Source organism: Rhamphochromis sp. 'chilingali', assembly GCF_963969265.1.
Source record: "Rhamphochromis sp. 'chilingali' genome assembly, chromosome: 7".
NCBI classification, from domain to species: Eukaryota; Metazoa; Chordata; class Actinopteri; order Cichliformes; family Cichlidae; genus Rhamphochromis; species Rhamphochromis sp. 'chilingali'.
The window spans coordinates 14,856,383-14,873,614 of record NC_137934.1 but is presented as its reverse complement, the minus strand read 5'-3'; the positions used below and the strand labels follow the sequence as shown (position 1 = coordinate 14,873,614).

The window sequence follows — 17,232 nt, the reverse complement described above, 5'->3', positions numbered from 1 at the left end:
TTGATATTTTTATTTTGAAAAGCGGAATCGGAGTATAAGCGTTGAGGAAACGGTGCTTGCGTCCGAACAGCGCATGTTAGCTGCTAACTAAAACAAAACAACTTAACACCTAATTTTCGGCGCCACAAGAGGCACAGTGCACCCATGGAGGTTCTCGACTCTGCAGAGAAAACAAACGGTGGGTACAGTGGCAATCTGAACCAGCTGCGATATAAAGTAAGCTACGTCTATGCCGGTTACACAGTTAGCGGGGGCCGTCTATTTAAAGGAATCGTGATACGCACGATTTAAGCTTTAGCATGAAAAATAAATCAATTATTTTCAGTTTTTTTTATTATTCTGTCAAGTATTATGCTTAATTTATTGTCTAAACCATAGGTGATGATATATTTGAAGAATCGCAATTTAAAACTCCTTTTATTAAGGGCGGCCCAGCAATTATTCGGGTTCCCAAGCTTATGGCTGTTTAAATGCAGGGCAAAAAAAAATACATATGTGTGCACTGCTTTACCTGAGAAAATTATTACCATAGTAATATATGAACAGCACTGAATTAAATGAATAACATATGTATTGTTATAATGTGAGTTCTGGAGTTTAAAGCTGATTGCTGCCCTCTAAAGACCATTTGTTACATTACACCTTTATGTTTTAGATCCAAGCCTGTCTCTCTCATCCCTCCAACTCCTGGTGCCACCTCTGCAGCTTCTGTCTGCCTCCATGTGGCAGCTGGTGAAGCAGAAAGATGTGATGAACTACCAGAAGCTGCAGGAGTTCGTGTTCACAGTGACAGAGGCGATTCCTGGTCTGATCAGCCACAGGCAGAGAGCCCAGCTCATCCTCGGACTCAGAGCGAGGGTGAGGAGGTAGTCTGGCTGACATGCCATCCATGTATGTTTATTTTGCTGCGTTGATTCTGTAAAAACTCAGTTTATTGATATTTCAGTTGATACTGGAGCTTTGCAAAGGCTCGACACGCGGTTCTGTTGATTCTCAAGCAATCCAGAGCCATTTGGACAGACTCCCAGTAACCTCTGAAAACACAGATGTAAGTACGTTAAAGAGAAGCGGATAAAATAAAGTGTGCCCAGTACTTTTTTCAAGATATCACTTCAATTTGTTGCAGTATAGGGATGCAGAGGTGAAAACAACAGAGTCTACTTTTGTCGCTCTGGTTCAAAGTCTGCTGAAAGATCCAATTGAGAGGGCATATTTTTTTCAGGTAGGACATATTTTAGTATTTCATATCTTTGCTTGAAAATGCTCAGAATAAAAATAACATCTTATTATCTTACAGGAAGTGTTTCCAGTGGAATACGGTCCACAGTATGACTCAGCACTAAATATGTTATTATGGAATCTGCTCTCCAAGCTGGAAAAGTTGCTTCCAGTACCAGACCTAAAGCAGGTATTCAGTCAGATAACATAATTGTTTCAGGTGATTTTCAGCGGGTTATATTAACATTGTGCTGTGATTACAGACTGTAGCCTGGCTGGACTCAGCTCCTTCTGTTTTGGGGGAATGCATTCAGTTGTCAACTGAAGATCTGAGCTTTATCTACCAGCACTACAAAAGTTCAGGACTACTGAAAATGGCATGTAAGTAAAATGGCCTGTATTTGTATAGCGCTTTACTTTAAGTAGAGCTGCAGCAGTTTTCACAATCAACAAAACTATGAAGCAAGATGTTGCATCATCACAGCTGGGTTAAAAAGTCAGATTTAAAGTTGCATAATTAGTTCTCACTTCTTAATATTTCAAGATCAGTGGATAAATTCATAGCAACAGGTTTGTAGTGTATAGTAATGCACTTTATCAGAACTTTCTGAGATATAATGCTTATCTTAACAGGCCCTGTTTAAAGACCTATTAGTGTCATATTACCTAATGAGGTCTTTGCCCTCTCTCTGCGGGCTTACTTATGGTTCTTAGAGTTTTTAGAGGTAGAACAGGAGGTAGAGTCTTCGGCTATCAGGCCCCTCTTCTGTGGAACCAGCTCCCAGTTTGGATTCTGAAGACAGACACCCTCTCTACCTTTAAGATTAGGCCTAAAACTTTACTTTTTGATAAAACTTATAGTTAGAGCTGGATCAGGTGACTCTGAATCCTCCCTTAGGCCTTGATTTTACTCTGTTATGGAGAGGAACAGCTAAAGCACCAACAGCCGAGCACTCATTCCTGTTTTACTTGTTAAAAGCCCACTTAAAGTCCACCTGGTATGCATGTATAGTTGGTGCATTTCAATATGTGAGGATCACATCTCCATGTAACCCTCACAATCACCATCTGATGACCAGATTATGTCAAATAGACCCTAGTGGACTCATTGTGATGCAATAGGCTTAGACTACTGGTTTGCTTTCCTTAACTCAACTGTGACAGCACTGACAGCACCTCCCTCAGCCTATTTCTGCGTGAGGTTTCATTCTGTTAAATACTTTTTTTTGTCCTCATAGGTGGTTGCGTGATTGTCAGTTTCTTTCTAAAATTGGAGGGTCTTTCCATCACGATATAAAGCACCTTGAGGCGACTGAATTGGCGCTATATGAATAAAATTGAATTGAATTATCTAAAGTCTAAACACCCACCAAATCTCCAGCAAACCATTTGGGGTTAGGTGATGTTTCACTCACATGCTAAACAAATAAATTTCCAGAAACTAGAAGTTGTTATTTTTCAAATGAAGTCTCCTTCATACATTTTGGCCTTGCAGTTATTCATTGATGGGATTTTCCATTTGGTTTTTCTAAACGGGGAAAATTCCACGAAGAGAGGTGAATATTAACTCAACCTTAGCTCAAAGTGGGATAGGGGTGACCTGATGGCTGTTAAGTGACAAAGCTATTTTAGTGACATTTCCTAATGTAATAAATTATATTTTTAATCTTTTTTATGCCAAAAGAAATTAAAAAACACAAGTTGTATAAACAAAACTAAATGTATTTAATCCTCTTCTTGTTTGCCATGTTTGAGTGAATTGTGTATTACAGTATGTTAACATAATTTTGACACCAAAATATAGAGGTGCTCGTGACTTCCTAATGCTTTTATCAGCAAACTTTAAATGACAATTTCTGAGAATATATCTAAGTGTCCTCTCAGGTTCAATGTTTTGAAGAGAAGGTTTGAGAGAAAAGGTTGAATTGGCTTGGAAATACAATCAAATACATCATATTACTTTGCATATAAATGAACTCAGTCATTCCATATTCTATTGTATATATTTATGTTTTAGACTGATTCCACAAAATGATAGTGTAACCAGGCTTTAACCTACTTTGATTCCCACATATTTGTAACACGTCAACTAAATGTTTAATAACAGATACAATAGATGTCGTGTTCATCGCACCTAAATACATTTGTTTGTATTATATACGTGTGTGTGTGTGTGTGTGTACTATTATTAGTATACACTTTATACTCTTACTTCCTAGTACCTGAGTCTGTTTTGATTGGCACTATATAAATAAAATGAATTGAGAGATTTTGTTCACATATGTCTCTCTCTGCAGTAGCTGATGAGTCTCTTTTTTGCAGACGGTCCTTCTTCCACTGCTGGTAACTCCATCATGTCTGCATTATCAATCCCTCCCTCACAAAAGACAAACGTATCAGTTGGACTGGACGCCATCCATAACTACGCTAACGTATTGAACCCAGTCACTTTAGTGGGAACCGACCAGTACAGCGTGGTCACCGTTTACACTGAAGTGGAAGTCGGAGCAGCTGAGGTGGATGAGCAAATGATGGAGTCAGCTGCAGTTCAAGTTCAGACAGATTTCTATGAAGAGGAGATAGTGGCTGTAAGTGCTGATAGCGCTGGCGACGAAGAGGCTCCTGCTGTGAGGGCTGAAGAAACGAGTGAGACTGTGGATGTAGCGAAAGCTTTGGAGACGTTGACGAGAACCTTTGCATTAAGGGGGCAAGACGTACTTACAGAAAAGAACAACCAGTCATCCATAAATGACGATCTTGAACCAGGAAAGGGAACAGATGAAGGAAAAAGCCATGAAGGGCTTGAAATAAGTGACCAAGTGACTAAAGGGAAACGGGAAGTCATTGCAGAAGAAGTGACAGATGAGTTCCAGCTTGGAGGCATAGAGAGAAATATATGCGCAGACCTGAAAGATAATTCATTTTCTGCTCAAGAAATGGCAGAAATCCAGACCGAAATGTCGGAAGCACAGGAGTCTGACACGTCAGGAAACATGCGCAGATCCACACGTCTGCAACTAAAGACTTCGCCGAGTTGCAACGAGACGTGTAAAATAAAAAGGACAACAAGAGAAAATCCTGAAGAACCAAAAATGTACAAAAACATTATTTTCATTCCAAATATCTTTAGCAGAAATGTACACCTTATTAGAATAACAAAAAAAAATCTGATTAATTTGGTTATGTTGATCTTGGGTATAGCTATTATAATCTAAAGATGCACTTTTTAATTCATGCTCATCCATTTAAGTATGGTTAAAATATTCCTGGTCACGGTTAAAATAATATAAGAAAATAGGTCATTACTGTCATGTCTGGTTGGTAAATGTGAAGCCACACCCAGCATCCTTAAATGCTTGCTCTGGATCGGTGCAAATGTTAAAAAATAAATAAATCTGCCCGTCAGCACTGCTAAAACCTCACTAATTAACATGTTATAGGCTGGACGATTCCCTGGTTTTAACGTCTTTGTGCTCACTGGAGCATATTTAGTACACAGATATGAGCAGCTTCTCATCTGCAGATCAAGTTTGCATGCAGTCATTGTGGACATGAATATCGGGGTAATTTTGAGCTTTTAATGATTTCCTTGATTTGTTCTTTTTCCAAGGTGAAATGATTGTACAGCATACATATTTAATTACTTTAAAAAGCAAGAATTTGTTGTACTTGTGCACCCAATTCTTTAAAAGCTCGAAATTACCATGATATTAATCCCTATGATGAGTGCATATAAACTGCTGTATCCCAGGACAAGATGACAGACTTTGAAAGGATTTTTATGTGCTTTATGTACTTTAGCATTCTGATTAAACATTTATGGTTTCCTGTTACACTTTCTTCTACTTGTTCATATCACAAAAATGTGAGAAGTCTGAGAGATTTTCCTTTAAATATTGTGACACAGTGTTTTGATTTCTCCAGGAGCACTGCTGATGGATCAGCTGCCCCTTCTGTGATAGCCATCAAAGGATCTGACAAAGGTGATGTGATGTCAAGAAGAAAACAATGTTGAACTTCTTAAATAAATCCACTCATGTATCTGTTCCTTTATTTTAATGCAGGAGATTCACACGAGATGACGTCTATCATCTTCACCTGCTCGCAGTGTCCTTTCCATAACTCGGATGAAAACAGTCCTCCACACTTCCACATGCAGAGCGTTCGCAAAGAAGCATACAGGACTCTCTCAGGAGTTAAATTTACACCATCCCCCTCCAGCACAGATGAAATATTTACATCTATTAAACTTTTTCCCAGAGGAAACTCGGAGGAGAGAAAAGCAGAGCAGCCAGAGCAAAGCAGAGAGAGTGTTTCTCAGTTGCACGGCCGTCAGAGATCACTCACATGCGAAACATGCGGTAAGACGTTCACCCGGACATCGGATGTCAGGAGACACCAGCTCACTCACACGGGAGAGAGACCGTTTCACTGCTCGCAGTGTGACCGAACCTTCCAGCACTCGTGGGATCTGGCGAAGCACGAGAGCAAACATCACGGCATAGCCATCTCCTTCACCTGCCAGGTATGCAGGAGCTCCTTCGCTAACCTGAGGGCGTTGACTGTCCACCATAAAAAGTCTCACTCGCAGGAGAGCCAGCTGCCTCAAATGTGCTCCATCTGCAGTCAGAGTTTCCCGACTCCGTCTGAGCTGCTGGAGCACAGGAAGTCCCACGTCACCGCTAAACGCTACATCTGCCAGCAGTGCGGCGAAGGCTTCGACACCCTACTCGCACGCTCTCAGCACAGGCAGATGCATCAGGTGAAGCGTCAGTTTAAATGTCCACATTGTGAGAAGACGTACACTCGGAGGTCTGACGTTAAGAGACATCTGTCCACCCATACTGGGGAGCGACCCTACCAGTGCAACCAGTGCAGCAAACGATTCTCGCTGCGCTTCATGCTCATCAAACACCTCCGTGTTCACACGGGTGAGCGCCCTTTCCAGTGCTCCCACTGCCCAAAGAGGTTCACCTTGGTGTCTGTGCTGGCCAGACATGAGAGGATGCACACCGGGGAGAAACCCTTCCTCTGTTCTCAGTGCGGGAAAGGCTTTTTGTCACAGGGCGAGCTCTCAAAACATCACAGGTCACACGTGGACGACAGGCCGTACTCCTGCCCTCAGTGCGGGAAGCGCTTTAAGAGCAAGAAAACACAGCAAGAGCACATCGTCTCACACACTGGGGCCCGCCCCTACCCCTGCACTTACTGCGGGAAGGGCTTCACCAAACCCTACGCCCTCACCAGACACAACCTGATCCACACAGGAGAGCGGCCATTCCCCTGTGGACACTGTGAGAAGTCCTTCCTCACCCTCAGTGAGGCTCAGTTGCATCAGAGAATCCACACGGGGGAACGCCCGTATCCCTGCGACACATGCGAGCTGAAGTTCAAGAGCTCGTCCGAGCTGGCACGACACAAACGCAGCCATTCTGGCTTAAAGCGGGTGAAGCCGCGCTGCGAGCGGTGCATGATGACGTTCGCATCTAAGGCCAAACTGAAAAAACACATGGAGACACATAGAGACGAAGGAGACACAGTGCAGTCTGTAGAGACCAAGGAATGAAACTTGTAACAGAAACTCCCAGAGGTTAAATAAGTAGGGTGGGGAAGGAATATTTTGTTTAGATGTTTAGATTTATATAATTGGAGAAAATATATTTTATGCAGATCAGGAGCGAAACAACAGGCCCTCAGCTTGTCAGCAAAATCGATTTTTTCTTTTAAAAAAATAAATTTTTATATTGGCAGTTTTACTCTTTTCACTTCACAACAAGGAAATCATATTCAAAATACTTTCAAACGGAAGATGAACAAAAACTTTTTCACTGCATGTACTGCCTTTTTCCTTCTTTGTGTTGCCATTGTACTATTGCCCACCTGAAACCAAAGATACTACCAGCAGGTAGTAAAGAAAGGAAAAACATGATTTTCTAGACTTCTTGGAGAACTGTTGTCATCAAACATTAAAATGAGCATCATGCAATAAATCATCCTTTTATGATGTATGTAATGTTTCTTTTTTTGCTGAGAAAGTGTTGTATGTTGGATTGCATTCAACTTTAAGGCCAAACCAAGCAACCTCAAAGGGTTACATAGTTCAGTGTTGTGATGAGTAACAATGACAGGAAATCAGAGGTTGATATCTCGGCGGCTACTGAATGCATTATTGTGAAATGTGGTCAGACATGCACATCCTCCCCTCAGGACTATTTATAATACCTGTACAGAAACAGGTTTTCTGTCACCGCCATTGCCTTACATCTGTAGTGATAATTCTGCTCATTAGTAAGTCTTAGCGCTTTGTTGCGGTAAGTTTCTTCCATTTAGGCCTTAATAATTTGAGACGATAAAAGACCTGAACATACACAACATGCAAAATGCATGGACGGATTATGAAAGTTTAGGGCCTCTGGGCACATGTATCTTCCTCACTCATCCCACAGAGAAGCTGAAAACCACGCAGAGTTTTGGTAGTTTTGTCTCACCAAATGGACAGTTTGCTGATGTTCTACAACATTTTGTCTCATTACAGTCATGTTTTATCCTATGTTGGATCTTTGTGTATCATTTGATTGTTTTTTTTAATCTCTTTATCTTTCTGTGTCTCGGTTTTTGTTTCATATCTCATTTTGCACCACTGATCATAAATGCACCCTCTCCAACTTTTCATTGCTCTTTGAGGTCCTTTATGTTCTGTTTGTCTCTTCTTCTTTCTTTTTTTTTGTTTGATTTTGTGTCTCTGATTCAGTTTTGTCCGATCACCATCTCGTTTTGTGACATACACGAGGGGCCCATTTAGGACCTGCAAGCAAGCCTTAATTTGTTTAAATGTGGAACTCTTGCGAAAACGTGCTTGGTGACATTTGGTGCTGTTGAGGTGACCTTGAAAAATGATTCTGCATGTCAGGTGATGTGTCTTCTTTATTTGTGTCGGCAGTTCACATAAAAACCAAATGACTCATTGATCTGATGGTTATGGTGTTATAAAGATGATAAACATAACCTAATTTCCTTCACACAGCTCCAGCTGTCTGTGGTAAAAAGCAGTCTGTCCCCTTCATTTTCTGATAGAGTTCCTCATACACTAACTGAGAACTAATGGTGTTCGGTGTCTATTTTAAAACATTGGAAAATTTTCCATAACTTCATGTAAATTTTCTGCTATGGTACAAGGCTGTTGTGAAGATTGTGAGGATGCTTTCTGCATCGATGCAGTCCAGAAGAACTCTTAAGAACACAATCTCAGACTGTGAACCGCCTCCATACATGTAGCCTCTTTGTTCTTGTGGGTGTCATGGGTGGGTTGCCACAAATTAAGTGTGGCAAAAGCCTGATCTCTCTCATAAATCTGATTTGCCCTCCTGTGCACCAAGAAAAATATATGCTGTCATATCAATGCAACAGTGGATAATGAAATTTCCTTGGTCCCTGTTTTTGAGCTTCTTGAATATTTGGGGGTTTCTGGTTTAGTATTTTTGATGTTGTGGTCTCTATATTGTGTATTATTATGTCTTCTGGTTATAGTGTTATATTTATTTTCCTGGGCTTATGATGAATCCTGTTTTCTGTGCCGTTAGTTTTCTGATTGCTTAGTTGATTGATTGGTTAATTCCCTTTTGGTATTCCTCTTCTATTTTTTTTAGTCTCGTCTCTTTCTGTTTTAACTTCTGTCTTTGTGTCAAGTTTCCATATGTTAGTGCTGGTCTCAGTATTAGTGTCTTCCTGTTATATTTTGATAGGCCTATGTGCACCGTGTTCCATTTTGCTTTCCCTGTCTCTTTAGTCTGTAATTAGTGTAAGCTTTATAACTTCCTGTTTCCTCATTACCCTCGGTGTATATATTGTCTCAGACTTCCCTCGCTCTTTGTTGTGTTCTCCCTCTAGCTGTGTGCTGTTTGTTCTGTGTGGGTAATATAAAGTTTTTATTGATTTTGACCTTGACCTTTGACCAATTTTCCCAAAATTAAATCAGTGTTGTATCTACCGTCACATAAAATTTGACAATGATATCTTGAAAACTGTTGATGTTCGAAAAAGCATGTTCAAAAGGAGAACTGTATATTATTACATTATAATATATTGCTATATTAGTACCATTTATCTCTGTTGAGATGTTGTTGTACCTAATTTATTTATTTATTTATTTTTAATTATACTGTTTTTTGTTCTTGATTCTTTTCTTCTTTTTTTCTCTCTCTCTTTTCCCACCAAAAAAACAGAAGAATTGGTAAGCAGAGCCGCGTCTTGATGCATGCTCAATCATCCAGGTAAGTAAATCCCAAAAGGTTCGTTCTATACATCTGGATGTAGCGTTTTCAGTGGGAGAATCTTCTTCAGTCTCAGCTGACTGCAGGTTTCCCCAATCTTAGAAACAGGACATTTGCACAACAACTGAACCTAGTCTACTCAATGAACAATGGTCTGTGAGGTCAGTTCCTTTATCATTAATATGCAAATTGCCATGACCATTGATTAAGCAGATTCACATTATAAGGTCAAAAAATGATCATAATTAACTTTGATCAAGTGATTCTAAATAAAGTAAATTTAGAAATTGTTTATATAACACTCTAAGTGACTGACCTGGAACTTTCTTACTTGTATGTGGTGTTGTCGTCCTTTAGTAATGGCATATATGATGCTTACTTTGTGGTCCAGACCATCCAAAAAGCTTCACTAGTGGTGAGTGAAATTCTAGCACTACTTAGCAGATGCTGTCTGTGTATCTGTGCTTTGTACCGCTAAAGTTAAAGATTGCTAGCATTAGCGCATATTATAGCACTCCACTCTTTCATCCTAATATGGTCACTTCATGGTTCAAAAACACAACAAAGTGATAGCTAAAATGCTAACACTAAAGAGTCGAAATATGTAAAAGCAATGAGTGACATCTGCAGCTGAGCATTAGAGCCGAATTAAGAAAAAAAATCAGTGTTCATTTTGAGAATACGGTTGAAAGTTTTTTGAGAAAAAAGTCCAAATGTGGAGATTTAACCTGATGTTCTAAGTCAAACAACTGCCATGGTTGCTATACGCTCTACAAAATGCCTCATGTAGATGAATTTGTGAAACAACTTGATTAGCCAGCTTAGCTAATGTTAGCAATGTACATTTTCTAATCTTCAGGTTTCTGTTGCCATACCTCCCCTGTGTTCCGCTCTTCATGTTTAGACACTCATGTCTTCATGTTTTATCTCGTTTGGTCCTACTTTTCTCTCGTCTGTTTTGTTCTTATATCTGCCCCAGTGTCAAGCGTGTCTTCTTCTCAGTGTGTTTTCTGTTTTATCGTGCTAGTCTCTTGCCCTGTGTTCAGTGTGTTCAATTTTGCTTCCCTCATCTCGTTATGTCTATTAATTCCAGCTTTGTTCCCCTGTGTTTCCACTTCCCTATATCACCCTGATGTGAATATAAGATAAGATAACTTTTATTAGTCCCACATGTGGGAAATTTGTTATATAGTGTCAGTTTTCCTTTGTCCTTTAGTGCATTTTTTGCCTGTCTGGCTCCTTCTATGTTCCAGGTTTTAGGTATTTCTATGTTCTTTATGTACCACACCCTTAGTGTTTAATTTCACCCAGTTGAAGTTAGTTACTCTAGTCTCAGCTTACCTTTTGTTAAGATTCAGTTTCAGCCTCTTTATCTGCATTTGGGACTCAAATTTTGGGTCCTCATCCTTACTCCACATGATTTGCGCACCCAGACCGTGACAAGACTTTCTTTCTAATTTCATTATTTCCACTTTATTCTTAAAATAGAATTTCAAGTTTTGACTTGAAAATGAACACTAATACTTGTTTTGTTTTGTTTTTTAATCAGTGTGGCCTAGCCCCTCTTTAATTTGGTCTGTGGATAATTCCCAAACAAAGGTATCTGTAAAAGCGTAAACATGTCATGGTCCTGAGTCTGCCGACTCAGTGTTTTGTGTTTCTTTATGCTTTTGTTTATCCTGAGTATGTATTCTGTTATGATTTGCCAGTTGTTAGGTTACTGTTCTGTGCTTACCCTGGTCCCACTTCTGTGTTCTGTCTGTCTATGGCAGGGGTGGGCAATCTCAGTCCACGAGGGCCGGTGTCCCTGCAGGTTTTAGATGTGTCCTCGAACCAACACAGCTGATTTAAATGGCTAAATTAGCTCCTCAACATGTCCTGAAGTTCCCCAGAGGCCTGGTAACGAACTAATCATGTGATTCAGGTGTGTTGACCCAAGGTGAGATCTAAAACCTGCAGGGACACCGGCCCTTGTGGACTGAGATTGCACACCCCTGGTCTATGGTGTCACACTGTCTGTTTGTGAATCTGTCTGTTTAGTTAGTTCAGTGTCATGTCTGGTTCTCTGTGTCTGAGTTTCCTGTTTTATTCTGAAAGTCCCTGTCTCGTGTGAGTGTGTTCAGTTTACGTTTCCCCTGTCCCGTCAGCTCTGACTTCTTCCAGGTGTGTTGCCCTCCTGTCTCTCATCCCCTGATTACTGCTGTGTGTATTTAAGCCCTGTGTGTTCTCCTGCCTGTTGCCGGTTCGTCTGTGTTCCACGTTGTCCTGTCCCTTGTCTGCGGCTCTTTGCCTCGCTCCCCGTTTCTTATGTTCTCAGGTTTGTTATTTCGTTTTTCCAGTTTAGGTTTCTTTAGTTCCCTGTCATCCCTCACTGCCTATTTGCCACTACACCACCCTGTAAATAAACATCACTCGAATCATGAGTCATCACCTGCATTTTGGGTCCTCCTTTCCTCCAACACCACACAGCTCGCCTCGGCAGCCGTGGCAAAACATGTGTCACATTCCTGCGCTCACCACAGATCCCAGGAGATCTGAGATTGGCTGTGTTATGTTTCTCTCTGCGTGCAGATGGCCACTTGGCGTGATGGTCGAAAACATGAAAAGATTAATATTTTATAAGAAGTAAGTGGTGTGTAGATTTTTGGCCATTTTTAACATCCTATAAATTACAAAATGTTTGAAGTCACCAGTCAGTCTCACTTTATCCCAGTCCCACTAAAATTTCATAAAAGTAGAACGACATTCAACGATATTCAAATCTTTTTTTTTTTCTTTTTGGATGTAGTCCACAGCTTTTGTAATTTTTTATACTTTGGTAAAAGTATTTCAAACACCAAAACAATTTCTCTAAGATTTAAAGAATTTTTTTTTTTAAAAAAAATCAGCATTAGGGAAACATTATCTCTGCAAAGATTTCTAGGACAATTCAGAGGCTCATTACTAAAAAGGCCAAGGCTCTTCCAGAAATTTTGATTTAAAAAAATAAGCCTGTATTATGTAAAAGCACCCTCAACAGGGAAGTTTGAAATGATGTGTAAAAATAAAAAAAAAACAAAAGAAGAAAAAGCAAAACTGGCTTAGATCCCAAACTGCCACAAAATGAGATCAGTCTTCTCCTGCCACTTTTTCTGGGTATTCCCTCTCTGTCATCATGTCAGTATTATGGTTATCCTTATAAAAAGAGGAAGTTGAATGTGGTTAATTAACCGAGATGTTTTCATTAGCTCTGACTAGGCAGGTAGGTGATTGGTGGAGAGGGCATGCCAAGCAGGAGTCACCAGAATAAAAATGTCCCTGTCATATTAATGGGAGACTAACTGAAGCAGAATAATAGTGGGTGAGGTAGTGGGTTTCTATTTTTAACTTGCCTTTTACTCACTTTATATTTTCGTTTGTTTTTTCTACTGAACATCATTAAAATACATAAGTATCAGTGTTTTTGTGCTACAATAATAACACCAGTGCAGTCCTGATGAAGCAGAATAGACTTGTTTGTATTTTTAAAAACAATATGTAGTATCTAAGGGTCTTTTAAGCTTTTAAAAATAACCTTTTACTGCACTTATCCTGGAATCATTTATTCTACAAATGGAAAACTGTAAAAGTCAAAGGGATGGCTCCTCCACACCGAGAGAGGGTGTGCATTGGTTGATTCTCGGTCATTTCCCCCTGCAATCACCTCTTCTCTTGATCAGGGCAGCGGCGAGCAGGCAGATGTCGGGATGTGACTGTCAGCGGAGGACTTTGGAGGACTGGTGACCAAGCAGGTGGAAAAAACCTTCAGAATAAACAGATAAATAAGGTGGAAACAAGGCAGCTGCGGATGCAGATAACGACTCAACGCGCACCCATCAGTGTGATTTACAGTCCAGTTGGCAATGGTTTTGCTGGTGGCGGATTAATAAACAGTCATAAAGCTTTGGGAGAACGGCTGTGTGTGTTGCAGGAGGACGAGGGTGAAGGCACTGATAGGAGAAAAAGGAGGCGAGAGGGAGAGTGTAACGGAGAGAGAAGTGAGTAGATAAAGCCAGGATTATGAGTGCACTGCCTTACGACTCGCTGTCGGCTCGGCCGAGTCCCAGCAGACAAGCTTTGGACTGGGAGCATGAGCAGCTAGCTGTGCGACGACTGTCTTCACGGAGTCTTGACTTGCTGACTCCGCCTCCTCTTCCTCGTCGACCCTCTGCCATCCCTTGCTACCTGCTGCCTCCATACCAAGGTCAAGAGGAGCAGCTCAGCCTGCAGCAGCAGCAACAGCAGCGTCTCTCCTTGTCCGTGTGCTCAGAAGCCTCCCTGGCGCCCCCTGCTCCTCCACCTGTGGGTGCTGGCCCACCCTGCTGCCATTCCGTGGGAGTCATGCACCTCTTGCGTCTGGGTCTCCTAGCCTTCAGCTGCCTCTTCTGGGCAGCTGGACTGGCTATCTTCACACTGGGCGTGTGGGCTCAAATTTCCCTGGCAGACTACATGATGCTCTCCGCCAACCGCTACCCCAATGCCCCGCTCATCCTTCTGTCCACAGGTGCGGCCATCACAGCATGGGGCTTCCTGGGTTGCCTGGGGGTGGCTGCAAACCTGCCTTGCGTGCTAAGGGCTTACGGCTTCTTTCAGCTTGCTGCACTTGTAGCCGGTTTGGCAGCAGGACTCTCGGGCCTCTTCTACCGTGAAGAAATTGCCGGTGGATTTCGCAGCGGTTTACAGCGAGCAGTGGCGGGCTACACAGAGGATGAAGGCCGTGCTGATGCTCTAGACAGCCTTCAGAGGGCTCTGAAGTGTTGTGGAGCTGACGGTTGGCGCGACTGGCTTGTGTCTGACTGGGCTATCCAGCATATGAACTTCCTGCCCATTGAGAATGGCACCTCGGTGTCCTTGCCCGACAGCTGCTGCGTGAGGCGAAAGGGTTGCAAGAATCGGCCTCTTCTGGCAGATGACGGTGACGGTGTGGCTGCCGCGGGGATCCATCCGCATGGCTGCTTCCGCAAAGTCTTCAGCTTGGTCAATGACAATGTCTTCCATATTGCTGCTACTGTGCTGGGGTTAGCCTTCACACAGATTGGAGGCATTGCCCTGGCTTGTCTGTTAGCCAATAAACTGGCACCGAGACAGCATGGACGTGTAGTAGCACATTAATACTTAATTAATAAGGCTAGCTGGTGGATTGGCCATTTGGGTTTAATAGAGTTGGGAAGTTTGAAAACCCCCAGGAATTTGTAGGACTTATATAACACTAAAAGTTACTCAAACATATGACACGTGATTCTTTGACAAAACAGTCAAAGGTCCAAACTTGTGTTCAGAAATCCAGCACATTGCTTAAATTCCTTCACTGTCCTTCTTTACAGCTAGATGAGGGAAGCTACAGATAGATGCCAGGGAAGTCAATATGCTCTTTTTCCTCTTTGCATTGCAAAATCGGGCATTTTCCTGAAAAATTTAATACCTTGGGGCTGAGCACTCTATAGATTACCAAACTGATCATTGTGTAGTTAATATTTACTTTAAAATGAAGTATTACAGGAAAAAATGCATATTGCAACTTTAATGATGTTCTTATATTATCCTTCAGCGGTTTCAGTCAAGTTACTACTTTTGTGCGTCACTTTTGCCTTTGCAGCTGTATTACACTCACTGGCCTCAGCATGAATAATGGAGGTTGTCTTCTCATGTAATGTTTTTTGTGCTACATGCAACAGCGTAGGAACAACTGGGTTTGCGTAACAGACTTCAGATCTCACCCGGTGGCAGTACAGTGAGACATTTTCTCCTTTTTGCTGTATGAATTAATTAAGAAATATTTAAATGATGGCATGAAATAATATACCTCTCTGTGTTACATACTTGATCCTTGGACCTTTTCACCTCTGGCACACCTCAGTCCTAAATGCACAGGAATGTTCACCAGCTGTTTTCCACTTTGATCGTTTAGTCTGGCTGTGCTCACAGATGTTTGTATCTACTTCATTTAGTTTTCCCATCTCAGAGATCACTCTGTGCTGGTTTTGGTGCTTTAAAAAGAGATTAATATTACTGTCTGGTATTTTGTGTTGTTTTTACACCCAGTAGTGCGTACTAATTTCCACTGTGTCGAGAGCTTTGGTTAGAGAGTTTATTCAATTATGACTGCTTTCGATCAGTTTCTTCCAGATGTCACTGTGTTGTTCCAAAGCACATCATTGAAAGGTATGACTAGAAACACGCACTACTGGCATGAAACAACAAGCAACAGCAAAAAGTTGGGTTATATAAACATTTGTCTTGCTCTTCTTCTTAGATTTTTAGCTTAGCATTATACTTGTGAGACATATGCAACCTTATAAAGAAAGTATTTCAATAAGATGAATGTGAATGTGTTTTATTGTACATGTTTTAGTATTACTATGCACTGAAATTATATGAAACCCTTTCAGCCTTCTCATTATGGTGCATCTCCAAATTTCTTCTTTTTTATTGTTCTTATTAATGTAATATATGATAAACGTTCCCTATTTAATAATGCATAACTGGTATATGATTACCAGCTCTGCAAGCAAGCATGACCTACACTGTAAACTATTTATGTAAACAATAAACAAAGAAAACACTTGCCTAAATATGTGATATAATGTTGATTGCCACAGTCTTCTACCCTCGATTATGTTAAATGTATAAATTCTGGTAATGAAGAATTGATGCATAATAAACATGTTGTGAAGCTCTTTGGGGTTCTAATGTGTTTTTCTTTCTCTTTAATGTTGATTTATAGCCTTCATCTTTAATGTGGGAACCTTTTGCATGCATTTTAAAGAGCTATAGAAGCAGCTCTATGTCTTTATTTCGTTGGGAAGGTCATGCTGGAGGTGTGCCAGAGCAGGAAATTCTCATTGCATTGAGAAGTAGATCATGGCTGGGACCTCTGGCCACGTAAATCTGAATTATTGCTAACTGAGTGACATCTCATTTCTGCTGTGCACCTGAGACGATGGTGATTAGATCTGCCCTTGAAGGGAGATAACAGAGTGCAGCATATGCAGCATATGCACAGCTGAGGGTGATGAAACAGAGCACCCTGAGCCAGCATTGATTGGTCAATGGAGCACAAAATAATAAATTATGGAAATAGAAATTGTGATCAAGTCTTTCATACTTTACCCCCACATTTACCTTAAAACCAACATCTATGGCTGTTAGATGTAGAGAGACTTTAGGCTATGACCTCTGAACAATGACAACCATTTTCATGACCTAATTATGCTATTGATTAGCCTACATTGTGCTCTAATAAGGTTTCTGTCTGATTAGGCTGTGCTTGTTGTATTCTATTTTGCCCGAGGTTAGGCCATGCCTCCACCTCCAGTTTAATCAAACCAAAGAGGAGCTCTGAGAGAGATTTAGACACCTGAATTCAGACAAACGCCAAACTTTTTATGCTCTATTTCTAGTCCATTTGAATTGAATCAAAGGTCTGAACCCAGCATACACGATTTTTTAACGCCATTGCATGAAATCAAAGGCTCATCAGGTACAAAAATAAATGTCTGCAATGTGTGCAAGTTATGCACATAAACACAACATGAAAAGTGGAAAAATAATCCGTAGTCACTGAGCTAAATAATAAAACATTTACTGCTACTACTAATATTAAGCTCAAGTGCTTCAGCCTTGCCACAGGCTACATATTGTGGCACCCCCAAACCTTTAAGATTTTTAACCTACTCAAACAAATGTGTCCTTGGGCTCTTTACCAAGGTGGGTGTGTCCTTTAGCA

At 41.0% G+C, this 17,232-nt stretch overlaps 2 protein-coding genes across 3 annotated transcripts; both read left to right on the top strand.

Moving 5' to 3' along the window:
• Nucleotides 1-14: 14 nt before the first annotated feature.
• On the top strand, nt 15-7,035 carry LOC308399714 (uncharacterized protein). 2 transcript variants are annotated; one of them, XM_080887100.1, is made up of 9 exons: nt 15-178; nt 656-858; nt 947-1,048; nt 1,127-1,222; nt 1,298-1,408; nt 1,482-1,599; nt 3,541-4,312; nt 5,143-5,201; nt 5,283-7,035. In XM_080887100.1, exons 1-9 carry the CDS (start codon nt 145-147, stop codon nt 6,782-6,784), a joined length of 2,997 nt encoding a protein of 998 aa, XP_080743226.1. In that variant the 5' UTR covers nt 15-144; the 3' UTR covers nt 6,785-7,035. The 2 variants fall into 2 exon arrangements, with proteins under 2 accessions (XP_080743226.1, XP_080743227.1); XM_080887101.1 differs by lacking the exons at nt 15-178; nt 656-858 and having other exon boundaries at nt 1,132-1,222.
• Nucleotides 7,036-12,500: 5,465 nt separating this feature from the next.
• On the top strand, nt 12,501-16,067 carry LOC308399629 (tetraspanin-7-like). The gene has a single exon (XM_080886994.1). The coding sequence runs from the start codon at nt 13,527-13,529 to the stop codon at nt 14,616-14,618; it is 1,092 nt and encodes a 363-aa protein (XP_080743120.1). The 5' UTR covers nt 12,501-13,526; the 3' UTR covers nt 14,619-16,067.
• Nucleotides 16,068-17,232: the final 1,165 nt, after the last annotated feature.